The sequence below is a fragment of the Rhea americana genome, unplaced genomic scaffold (assembly GCF_003343005.1).
Source record: "Rhea americana isolate MKP2758 unplaced genomic scaffold, rheAme1 scaffold_278, whole genome shotgun sequence".
Classification (NCBI taxonomy): domain Eukaryota; kingdom Metazoa; phylum Chordata; class Aves; order Rheiformes; family Rheidae; genus Rhea; species Rhea americana.
In genome coordinates this window covers 900,334-912,189 of record NW_028186399.1, presented here as the reverse complement: position 1 = coordinate 912,189, position 11,856 = coordinate 900,334, and the positions used below count along the sequence as shown (strand labels likewise).

The following is an 11,856-nucleotide window of genomic DNA, read 5'->3' as shown; positions in this document are numbered from 1 at the left end:
TCCCTCGCGGAGGCCTTGGCCCCCTCCCTCGTGCCTGCCCCGCGGCCTTGGCCCCTCACGCCCTTCCCCGGCTGCCTTCTGCGCCCCTCTCCGCCGGCCCCGTGCAGCTCCGTCCTGCCGTGCTCGTGTCCCCTGCCCGTGTCCCCTGCGCTGACCGTGCTCTTGTCCCCGCAGCTGCGAAGTCCAAGGGCAAGAACGTGGCGAAGGAGGACCTGAAGGGGCCGGAGGTGTGCACGGACCCCGTTATGCTCACCACCTACGCCATGGGGGTCAATATCTACAAGGAGGGTCCGGAGGTGGCCCTGAAGCCAGACTCTGAGTATCCCGACTGGTAGGTTGTGCCCGGCTCGCTGGCTGCGAGTGCAGGAGGGACCTGGTGTTAGAGCAGGGCCTGGAGGTTGGGACGTGCCTGGGTGGTGATAGGCACGGGTTTCTTGGTCCTGGCGTGGAGGGCTCCTCGCAGGAGGGGTAGCATGGGGGCAGCCTGTMTGTGCAAGACACCTGGGTACTCCAGCAAGGCCTTGTAAGTGGGTTCTTCCTGGTGGGCCCATCCTGACAAGGATGTCACGCTGGGCTGGCTCCTCTAATGCCCTGCAGCCAGGCAGGAAGGGAGTTTGTGGGGAAAGTGGTGCCTGCCTAGGCCTGGAGGCACAGATGAGTGTAGGAGAGATGGGGAGCTGCTCCCCATTCTGGGAAGAGGAAGCTGGTGTTGATCTGCAGCCCAGAGACCTTCCCTGAGACCCAGGGGAGGAAAACAGACTGCACTGTGGTTGTAGTGGAGGAGGGACCTGGACACCCTGATCTCACACAGCCATTGCTTCATCCCCTGCCTGTCTCCTTCTTGCCACGGCCTCTCACATTCTCCATTCATCCCTCAGGCTCTTTGAGATGAACCTGGAGCCCCCCAAGAAGCTGGAGGAGCTGGACCCTGAATCGCTGGAATATTGGAGGCGCGTGCGGAAGTACAACACATGGCGCCGCAACAAATTGAAGAAGGGCAAGAAGCTGTAGGCCCAGACCCTGCCGTCCTCAGGGGCGCTGGAAGCTGCAGTGAATGTCAGCCGTGGATGTCGCTGGGCCGAAGTGCCCTCCCCTGCGTTTGGTCTCTTATTGTTGCTAAAAACTGATAATAAATCTATGGTCGTGCTGATGTCTCCCCTTCCTGAGGCTGTGGTGAGCCCAGACACCCTGCAACCTGCAAGCTCAGTGCAGGTGGCTCTCCAGCGACCTGTGTGTTTCCCCTCCCAGGGCCTGTCCCTGGTATATGCACTGCATCTTGCTCTGAGGATCCGCTGGTGGCATTTGCAGCTAGCTGATCATGCCCCTTGCTGCTGGTTACCCTCAGGCCACAAATTCTGGTAGTTGTTGCTAAAACAGAAGCTTCGTTTTCTGCTCATAGAGGAGTTTAAGCTGCCAAACCAGCTCAGCTGTCTTCTGTGTGCTGCAACACCTGGGGAACTGTTTAAAGAGCCTACAGAGGAGGGCAGAGGGTTTGCAGGGGAGATGTCTCCACTGGCATCACTGTGCCCCCCTTGAGAAAGGGGGTTTGTGGACCTGGGCACCTGGGGCTCCCAGGGCCGCTTCCCTCAGTGGGGGAAGGATGGGGGATCTGGTCGGGCCTGTGGGGGCAGCAAGCAAGGTGCAGGGGGGTCATCGTGGTCCTTCCTGCTGGGTCATGTGCTCCCCAGGGCTCACAGCGCCTCCGCCACCACCCCGCACTCTCGCTTCCTCCCAACTAGGGCTGGTGGGGGAGACATCTCCACACCAGAGAGAAGAGAGGTGTTGGCAAGGGAGATGTCTCGGGGTCACAGAAGGCTGCAGCTGCTGCGACACCTGGGTTTACAGCACGGTTGGCCACAACTCCCCCAAACGCTTAGCAACGAGGGCTTCTTTGCTGCCCTGTCCCCGYGTGTCCGCAGCACGGAAAAGCGCACCAGCTTCCCCGTGGCTGTCTCCTGCCCCCRATCCCAGCCCCAAGCTGTGCAGAGAGGCCCTGGCTCAGAACCGCCCGGGTCCTTTATCAGCAAAGAAGGAGCGTTGGAGCCACGGCCCKATCCACGGGCCCCGCAGCGTGCCCTGGACCGCGTGGGCCTCGGGGTGGCCCGAGACGCCAGGCTTTCCCCAGGGGCTGCAGGGAGGCTGGGCGAGCAGCTGGCGGGCGCCCACGCTGTGCAGCGCAGGAAGCGGCTCAGGAAAGCAGAAGTGCCGTTGGGGGGGGGGGGCGGCGGCTTTTGCTTTTAACCTTCGTTTCCTCTGCGTGGGGCTCGGCGCGCGCCGAGCTGCAGCTCGGAGCTGACGGCTCCGCGCAGGCTCCTCCGGCGGGAGGTGGGATCTGCCCTGGAGGCTTGGGCCGGACTGTGTCCGCAGGTGAGTGCCCCGGGCCTTCGAGGCGCTGTCCCTCTCTCCGTGCCCGCGCTGCTGCTTGCCCTCCCCTCGCCACCCTCCAGCGCACCCGGCCCCTTTAACTCGCCCACCACCAAAGCAAGTGCTGCACTAGGTGGGACCCTCCGTGCTCAAGCGCCCGCTGCTCCCTGGCTCCAGGGTTGGTCGGGCGTCACCCTGCTGCCGTGGATGAGCTGGCCCTGGGGACAAGCTCCCACCCTGCRTGTCTCAGTGGGGAGGGAGAAAGAGATGCAGGAGGAGGAAGGAGCCCTGTCCCCGGTGCCACCCACAGCCTGGGGCCGAGCAGGGCGGTTTCTGTGCAAGGGACAAGGAGGTTTGGGCCACGCTGCCTTGCTGGAGGTGCGAATTTGAGGGGAGCTGGGGCTGGTTCTGGCCCCAGCGCTGGGTGCTTGTCCCCTTTGCTCTCCCCTGCGTGCARCTTGCATGGAGGATTCGTGTCCTGGGGCTCAGATTCATCTCCCCTTCCCCACTCCTGCCCCGATAGGCTCCTCTGGGTGCCCTGGCAGGGTTCAGGCTGCTTCCTGCCAGCTGGAGACACCACCAAAGTGATGGGCAAGGGGTTGCCTCAGCCTAGGGCTGGGCTAATGTGGACCTAGCTCCTTGCAGGATGCTGGGGGTGATCTGAGTCCCCTGTGCTACTGTCATGGCCCTTGTCCTCCAGGCGCAGGGAGGAACTTGTGGCATACCTGGCTGGCTGCCCACAGGCAGCACTCAGCAGGCCTGCCCRGCCAGCTTCCCCCTGCTCCTGCCACCTCTCCAGTGTGACTAAGGGGACCAAACCCTTGCTGGGCTTCCTGCAGGGCAACACGGCCACCCTGCTTGGCACYTCACTCTTGCAAGAACCACACAAACATCCCAGTCAACCTGGGCACCTCCATGCTGCCAGCTGGGATGTGGCAAGTCCTGCTGGGAGCTGACGTGATAGACTCGTGCTGGGTCCTGCTCATGCTCTTCATCCCAAGCCATCCCATGTTCCAGCCCCATGGACTCTGTTTCAGCTCCACTTGCCAGAGCAAAGCCATGTAATCTGTGAGGAGCTCCTGGAGATGCCCTGAGGGGTGCAGGCATCTGTCAGGTTACTCTGGTGATGACTCACACCCTCTGCATCCCTAGGCAGGCAGTGGCCAGGGACATCACTSTTGGTGCTGGGACCGGGGCACCTGGCCAGGATGGCAGACTGGAGCATGCYCATTGGCTCCCTGGGTGAAGATGTGGTGGCGAGGCTCTGCGAGCTGCTGGACAACGCCAGCCGGGGCTGGCGCAAGCTGGCAGAGGTGGCTGGAGCTGAGAAACGCTTCAAGTGCAGGTAGGGATGTGGGGGCCATGGGCAGCAGCTGGGTCTGTCCCTGCACGAGGCATGTCCAGTGGTCCATCCCTCACTGTTGATGGGTTGATGGCTCCAACCTGTCCCAGCTCCAGGTGACAAAATGCAGTGATTGGGCACAATACCCCAACAGCCAGGGCAGTGGGGCTGTGCAAGTACTGGGAGCCCTTTTCCATGCATGTGGGCACAGCCCTTCCGGTGGCTGAACAAGGGTCCCCATTGCCTGTTCACTTTGTTGTGGCCACAGCCTGGGATAGGAGGTGATGGCAAGTCATTTGGGCATTGCTGCACTCCAGGGAGGGAGGCTTTGCTGGGTCCCCATCCTCCCCAGGTGCCAGGGTGGGCCCTGTCTGCCTTGGAGCTGGGCTGTGGTGCTGACTGCTGGGGCCACTTTGCAGCGAGGAGGAACTGGAGATGTGCTCACTGAAGGTGCTGGAGCCCCGTGGCAGCCCCACACAATGCCTCCTGCAGTTGCTGGCTGAACGTGACTGCAGCCTCAAGTACCTGCTGGGCTGCCTGGACAAGATGGGGCACACACAGGCCTACCAGGTCCTCAGCGGTGCTGGTAGGGACTGCCGGTGGGGTTGCATGGGGCCTGGAGGTGGGACCAAGGATGGGGGCTCGGCAGAAGAAAGTGAGGGAGAGAGGAGGAGCAGCTGATGGTCTCGTGCTCACTAGTGGGGCCCTGACCAGGGTGGGATGGAATGGAGTGCGATAGGATGGGATATGTCATGATGGGATGGAGTGGGATGTGGTAGGATGGTGTGGGATGGGTCAGGGTGAGATGGGATGGGAGAGGATGGGACAGGACAGGGTGTGTTGGGCTAGGATGGGGCAGGATGAGATGAGATGGGAATGAGACARCGTGTGATGGGATAGGGTAGGGCAAGGTGAGAGGAGATGGGGACAGGACAGGATGTGATGTAATGGGACAGGATAGGAAGAGATGGTTGGGATAGGATAGAGTATGAGAGGATGGGGCAGGATGTGATGGGATGGGGCAGGATGAGATGGGAYGGGACAGGACCAAGGATGATTGGATAGTGCGGGGCGGTGCAGGACAGAGGTCTCAGCCAGCTAAGGTGGTTCTCTCCTCTCTTGCAGTCCAAGACATGATTCGCATCACAGTGCAGCCAGAGTCGCATAAGGTGACAGAGGGGACACGAGTGTCTCTGACCTGCTGGGCAACTGGCCCACCAGGGCTGAGTTACCAGTGGTTCCGYGGGAAGCAGGAGGTGAGGTCTCACYGTGGTTGCAAGACGCTGGGACAGGCTCGACCCTGCTCCTGGCACACAGAGTGGCTTTGGGCAAGTTCTCCTRGGGGCTCCTGGGCCCAGTCCATGGCAAAGGCACCCCAGTTGTCTCTGGACCAGCTCATGCCAGGAGGGATGGATGAGTGGAATGGAACTCCTGACTTGAGCTGTCTGAATCCTCAGTCCCTGACATCTTCCTGCTGTCTCCTAGCTGCCTGGAGCCACAGCCCCAGAGCTGGTGATCGACACGGCCACCCTGCAAGGCCAGCCCAGCTGGTACATCTGCCGAGTGAACTGTGGGGTCAGCTTTGTCTTCTCCAGGTGGGCCCACGTCCAGGTCGAGAAGAGCAGCAGCCCTAGCTCAGGTGGGCACAGAGATCTCTGTCCCCAGGCTGGTTCCCGCAGGGCGTCGTTCACTCCGTTGGGCTCTGGGCTGGTTCCTGCAGGGCGTCATCTCACCCCACTCAGCCCTGGACTGGCTCCTGTGGGGCATCACTTGCCCTATCAGGTTCTGGCCTAGCTGAAAGGATCACTGGGCTTGCTGGGGTTGTGGTGGCCATGGAGGAACTGAATGCACAAACCCTGGTTGTGCTGTGTTCCACATCCTCCTAGYGCCAGTCGGCTCATGGCCAGCACTTGCACGCCATGCCCAGCATCTATGGGTGCCAGGACCTGGGGGCTGGGGGTTTGGAGCTTGGATGGATCTGTACCCAGGGTTTGGCCCCAGGCTCTGCCGCATGTACTGAGCATCCTCACATCAAGCCAGAGGGTCCCAGCACAGCACAAGGGCTCCAGTGTGCCCTGGCTTCGCTGGGTGACAAATTTGGTGCGCTGTTTCCTCTCCAGCGAGTGGGTACTGCCCAACCATGGTGGGGCTGCAGATCCTGCAGCAGCCACGGGCCTGTCGCTTGGCCGAAGGGGACACACTGGTGCTGGAGTGCAGAGCCATTGGCAACCCACCGCCCCAGTACCAATGGTTCAGGAACCGGCGCCCCATGGAGGGTGCGCGGGCACCCCAGCTCCAGGTACTGCCACGAGGCCCCTTGCCCTGCCTGGCGCCAYGCAGGCTGTGCCTTGCAGCAGATGGCCCCCAGCTCCACTCCGTCCCTGGCAGGTGAAGCTGGTGACAACGGCTGAGAGGGGCAGCTATTCCTGCMGGGTGTTCAACCTCTTCCATGAGATGTGGAGCCAGGAGGTGGACGTGGAGATTGGTGAGGGCTCAGCACCATGCCTATGGCCAAGGCAGGCTTTCAGGTGGGGTGACAGCCCCGTCTAAGAGGTGACAACCAATGTCTCCTCCTGTTCCATCACACTAGTGTGGTGTATCCAGGCCAGGTTTGCTTCATCCCCCTGTAAAGCCTTCCCATGGCCTCTTCTGGGTRCCTCAGGCTTATTGGGAGGCTCTAGCCCCATCCTGGGACACCATGATCACTGTTCRTGGTACAGCGCAAGAGCTGCTCCAGCGTGTCCCCATGCAATGCCAAGGTCCTCCCTAGCCYACTGGCCTCATCAGTGCCACCCTGTGCATCAACCAGCTCTCTCTAGCCTAACCCCCCCCCCTTCGCACTGTTACAGGCCCGCGTCTCTTCACCTCTGGAGGTTCCTGGCAGGATGGGGATGGAGGTATGTGCAGGCTTTGTCCTCGCTCGTCTCCCCCTTCCTGGAGCAGCATAGCTCTTCCTGGACCAGGAGATGGAGATGGTGCAAGACGTGGTGGGCTGGAGGCTGCCTGGCTCCTGGGCAGTTGGGCTCTCCCAAGGGGTCACCTTCTGCTTGTTTTTGCCCCTGGRGAGAGCCCACATGGATGCTCTCCGGTGGGACTGTGGTGCTCAGGGCTGGGGCACCCATGTTTCTGTCTTTTCAGGTGCCTTGGAGCATTGTAGCCCTGGACAGCTGTATGGTAAGAGTTCTTCCAGGAAACAACCTGTCCCAAACGGTTTGGCGACACTGGGGCTGTCACTGTCCCAGTTCCTGATGGCCAGTGTCACTCTGCAGGATCTCCTCTGCTCAGCTGGGCTCAGGCATGGAATGCTTGGGATGTAGCATCCTGGGGAGACTTGATCAGAGAGGCAGGGACCTGTGGTGCTGCGGGAGTACCACAGGCATGGGGACATTAGGCAAAACAAGGTGTCACCTCTGTAGGTGGTGGGGGGGGGGACAGGGAAGCATTCCTGACTCTGTCCCCAGCATRTCCCTCTCCCATCCTGCCAGCCACCGACAAAGTGGCCCTGCTGATTGGCAACATGCACTACCTGCACCACAAACACCTGAAGGCCCCCATGGTGGACGTGCACGCGCTGAGCAGCCTCCTCCGCCAGCTCGACTTCAAGGTGGTCTCGCTGCTGGACCTGTGCAAGGCTGAGATGCAGATGGCTGTCAATGAGTTCCTCCTTCTCCTTGACAAGGGCGTCTACGGTACAGTGGGTCCTGCCATGTCTGTGCCCCTGCTGCCTGCCCACAGCTGGGGTCCCTATTCATCAGGATGTCTCCAACCCTGGGGGTATCAGGACAGTTTGGGGCTAGGGGTCTTGGGGAGGCGGRGGGGAAGCTGGGCAAGGAATAGCCTAAACCAGGGCAAGAGTAGGAGCTCAGGGATGGGTAGTGCAGCCCAAGCTGAAGGAAAGACCCAGGCTGTACAAACACTTGCCCTTCCACTGCAGTGGACCAGGGCAGCTGGGAGCAGGGTTGGCATTGCAGAGGGGGATGCTGAGATTTGTGGGATGCCAGAATCTGGAAGGAGGCAGAACCCTGAGAAATGAGGAGGGAAAAAACCCCCCTGTCCTCGTCCCCCTCTCAGGTTTGCTTTACTATGCTGGGCATGGCTATGAGAATTTCGGCAACAGCTTCATGGTGCCCATCGATGCGCCCGGCTCCTACACCTCGGCCCACTGCCTGTGCGTGCAGCGCGTGCTGCGGAGCATGCAGCAGCGCCACACTGGCCTCAACATCTTCCTGCTCGACATGTGCCGCAAGAGGTGACCAAGTCCTGCCCATGAACCAAGGCGGGAGGTCCTGGGTTGTGGGCATGTGGGTGCTCACCACCAGTAGGGTGCCCCAGTGAGACCTAGAGGAGGACAGCAGGACCCTGGAGTCCCATGCAGGCAGTAAGCACCTGGCAGGCACCCAATGGGATCATCTGGGTCGACCACTGGGGAGACATAGCTCCTGGGAAAACTAGAGTGTTCCCTGTGGGTYTGCGGCACGTAAAGCTCTTGGCAAGCAGGCTCCCCAGGCACAGGAGAGACCACACTGGTGTGTCCAAGCAGGCAATAGGTGCCCCTAGCTGTCCCACCACTCACTGCATGGGTCCCAGCAGCCCTTCTTTTCCAGGAACCTCAATGATGACATCATCCCGCAGGTCGGGGCGTTGCAAGTCACAGCCAACATCGTCTTCGGCTATGCCACGTACGTCTCCATCTTCACCTTTCCCCGGGGATGCAGGCAGCAGGCYTGAGTCCAGGCAACCTTGCTTGGGTCCTACCATGCTTTGGGGCTGATGGGACATGTTTCTTTGTGGTCTGGAGTGGGGACAGGGCCCAGCACCCCAACCAAGCTGTTCCCTGCACCTAGGTATGGTACGTATCAAGCAGTATTGCTCCAGGTCAGATTGGCTCCCTTCTGGTCAGTGCCATTAGTGCTGTGGTGCATGAAGGAAAGTCTTAGCCCCAGATTCCTTTGTGGGAAGGGAGAAGCTCACAGTGGTGCTTGGGCTGATGGTGCCCAAGGGAATTCAGTAGTGAGGGTCCTCTGGAGCACAAGGATTGGGTTGACGATGACCAGGAAGGATGATGACACTTTAAGTGTCCAGGATCCAGCCAAAGCCCCCACCTCATCCTGGCATGGCTGTTGAATGTGATATGTCCAGCTCTGGGGCTTGAGTCTGGGTCCAGCCTCACGCTGAGGATGCAGCTCCAGATCAAGAGCTAGTTCTGGAGGAACATCATGGGGACAGGAGGACCCCAGTGATGGAACCCACATCTACTTGTTGATCTCCCAGCTGCGCAGATGCTGAAGCCTAYGAGCTGAGCCAGGGTGAGCTCTCCAATGGCATCTTTGTCAGCTTCCTCAAGCGCTGGCTGCTGGAGGACGAGAAGATCACAGTGCTGCTGGACAAGGTGGCCGAAGGTGAGYTGCAAGAGATGGGAGGCAGCCAGCGAGGCTCCCAGCCCTCTCAGACCCCCTCCTCCTCCTGCAGACATGGGTACGTTGGAGATCACTCGGGGTCGGCAAGCCTTGGAGCTGCGCAGCAACCTCTCRGAGAGACGAGCCCTCACAGACCCCATCCAACCAGCTGAGGGCCAGGATGAGYTGTCTGTCAGGAACCTGCAGTGGGCCAAGGCCCACGGTGAGTGTTGCACCCGCCTTGTCCMCATGTGCTTCTGGCACTCATGAGGTTTTGGAAAGGAAGGTCCAAGAGATGGTGGGATAAGGTGATGGGCAGCACCTCCCTGGACCTTTCTCCCAGCCTTTCCTCTCTGCTCCAGGAAAGAGAAACCCCCCAGCCCAACCCCTATGGAAGCTGCCARCCCCAGGGCAGGAGCTTCAGGCTGGGGACCCTGCTCCAGGGAGACCTGCTCTTGCTATAAGAGCCCTGCAGTGGCTGCTCCCCAGTGGTTGAAGCACTGGCCCCATCCCTGAGCATCCCCAAAGGTCCCAGCCCCATGCTCGCTGTCTCCCCAGTCCTGCCRGAAAGCCGGCACCTCCACTTTGACTGCGGGGTCACCGTCCAGCTGGGCTTTGCTGCCGAGTTCTCCAACATCATGATCATCTATACTCGCATTGTGGACACCCCAAAGGATATCACCAAGTGTGAGGCCAAGCTCACAGACATACCAGAGGTGAGAGCTCGTTTCTAAAACCTCTGGGCATCTGCTCCTGGTGACGTGGTGTTGGACAGGGTCCTGTTGGGCCCTCAGTGATTTTCATGGCCAGGCATTGTCTGAGGCAGGAGCTGGACGTGGATCTCAAATTCACCAACAAGGAGAGCCCTGAGGAGGTGGGCAGCCCACTGTCTCCAACCTGGAGCCTTGATGTCCCCTCCTGCTGCCTCTACAGCCGGCTCTGCAGTCTGCAGAAACTGCGGGTAAGAGCTGTGCTGGGCTGGAGGAYGGTGACATTGTCACCGCCTGGTCACTGCCCCCAGGGTTGGCTCTGCCAGGATCTGCTGTGGGTCTGCCCATGCAGCAAGGGGGCAAGTCGATCCTCAGAGCTGGGCCAAACAGCTCTGGACACGGCGATGTCAGGGCCAGGCCGTCCCCACGAGCTTGGGCCACGCCGTACCCACGAGCTTGGGCCAGGCTGTCCCCATGAGCTTGGGCCACGCCGTCCCCACGAGCTTGGGCCAGGCCGTCCCCACGAGCTTTCCCCCACGCTACTCCCTGGTGCTTTGCAGCAGGAGCTGGTGTTCACCGTGTGCCTGCAGTACCAGTACCGGGGTGTGGACGACTTTGTGGAGGAGAGGCAGACGGTGAACGTGGGGAAGCCGCTCATCGCCAAACTCAACCTGAGGCTTGGCGATGGGCCGGATGCCTCTGCCCAGCCCAACCCGGATGCCTCCGTCTCGCTGCCGGGCTCCGAGGCCTCTGGAAGCCCCCTGTCCGGCTCACCCCCGGGCAGCTGGGCGCCCGCCGACGCTCGCTGGATGAACACCCCCGAGGAGAACCTGAGCCCCGAGATCCCCAGCTCGCACTCCCTGTAGACGGGCAGCAYGGCCCCCCCATCCCCACCGCGGTCCCCTCCGGCAGCCGCGGACGCCGCGGCGCTGCCACGTCCCTCCTGCCAGGGGGGCCAGGAGCCGGAGGGAGCAGAGGTGCCGAGGATGGAGCTGAGCCCCATCCTGCCCCGTGCCGGGGCTCCCCAGGACGCTGTGGGGTGCAGGGCTCGCCGCACGGCACCACCAGGACCCCCAGTGCCGGCAGGATGGGGCTCAGCAGAGGGGTCCGGGCTGCGGTGCCGGGGGTTTGGGGACTCCCCCAAATATTTTGGCTGTGCGTTTGGGGCACCGGGGATGGGGCGTTTCGCTGGGGCGACGCTCAGGGCCAGCCCCGCGCGTGGGTCACTTCCAGCCCCACGTCCCAGCCGGGCCGGGTGCCGCCGGCATCGGCGACACGGTCCCCCCCCCCCGCCGGGCGCCGCCGGGACCCGCAGGCGGGCGCGGAGCCGAGGACGGGGGGACTGGCCCCCGGCCCCAGCGGGAGCCCCCCGGGGACGGGGACGGGTTGGGGGGGGAGCCAGAGTGCCCAAACGCCGCGGCTCAGCCGGCGCGCGAGGCGTCGCGCCGGGGCGAGCTTGGGCTCGTTCAGGCCTAGGAGAAATAGAGAGAAATAATCAGATTACGGGGCAAATCCAAAGGGAGGCGATTAAAGGGGTGGGGAGCGGGAAGGGGCCGGCTCGGCCGAGGGGCGCGCTGTCCCCGCGCTGTCCCCGCGCTGTCCCCGCGCGGGCCCGCAGCCTCCGCGGCGCTCCGCCGGCTCGCCGCGCTCCGCGGACGTCTCTGCGCTGGTGCCGGAAGCGGCGCCCGCCGCGGCCCACGGGCTTTTCCCCCAGGAAAAGCGGAAAATATTAGGAAAAGCAGCTCCAAATGAACCAAACTCCTGAAAGCACTTGGTGTCTATCCCCCAAAAGCAACAAACTTCCTTTTATTCCTGTTAGCTAGAATGACAGTAATGGGGGGTTTTAAGGTTTTTCTGGRTTTAAAAGGCGTTATTATTATTTTTTTTTCCCTGCTGGAAATACCTGCTGAAAAAGTTTCTGTGCCGAGTGAGGGGGTTTGCCGGGCAAGGGGTGCGTGGCTTCGCGGGAGGTCGCCGGGGGGCCCTCGGCCGGGCGTCCCCCCACCCCACCCCGAGCACCGCTCGGGTGTAACCTCATCACCTC

General features: G+C 61.8%; 2 protein-coding genes across 2 annotated transcripts; both read left to right on the top strand.

The window, feature by feature from the left end:
* Window positions 1–5: 5 nt before the first annotated feature.
* On the top strand, window positions 6–1,150 carry MRPL54 (mitochondrial ribosomal protein L54; the record flags this gene model as incomplete). The annotated part of the gene is made up of 2 exons (XM_085308556.1): window positions 6–331; window positions 879–1,150. Coding segments are annotated over 2 exons (459 nt in total), but the record flags the coding sequence as incomplete, so codon positions are not given.
* A 2,422-nt stretch (window positions 1,151–3,572) lies between these two features.
* On the top strand, window positions 3,573–11,015 carry LOC146593882 (mucosa-associated lymphoid tissue lymphoma translocation protein 1-like). Its single transcript, XM_085308564.1, has 16 exons — window positions 3,573–3,709; window positions 4,126–4,292; window positions 4,832–4,962; window positions 5,192–5,345; window positions 5,827–6,005; window positions 6,095–6,191; window positions 6,556–6,603; window positions 6,845–6,880; window positions 7,192–7,395; window positions 7,778–7,955; window positions 8,311–8,385; window positions 8,978–9,105; window positions 9,176–9,325; window positions 9,661–9,818; window positions 9,929–10,063; window positions 10,373–11,015. Exons 1-16 carry the CDS (start codon window positions 3,573–3,575, stop codon window positions 10,676–10,678), a joined length of 2,283 nt encoding a protein of 760 aa, XP_085164690.1. The 3' UTR covers window positions 10,679–11,015.
* The last annotated feature ends 841 nt before the right edge of the window (window positions 11,016–11,856 follow it).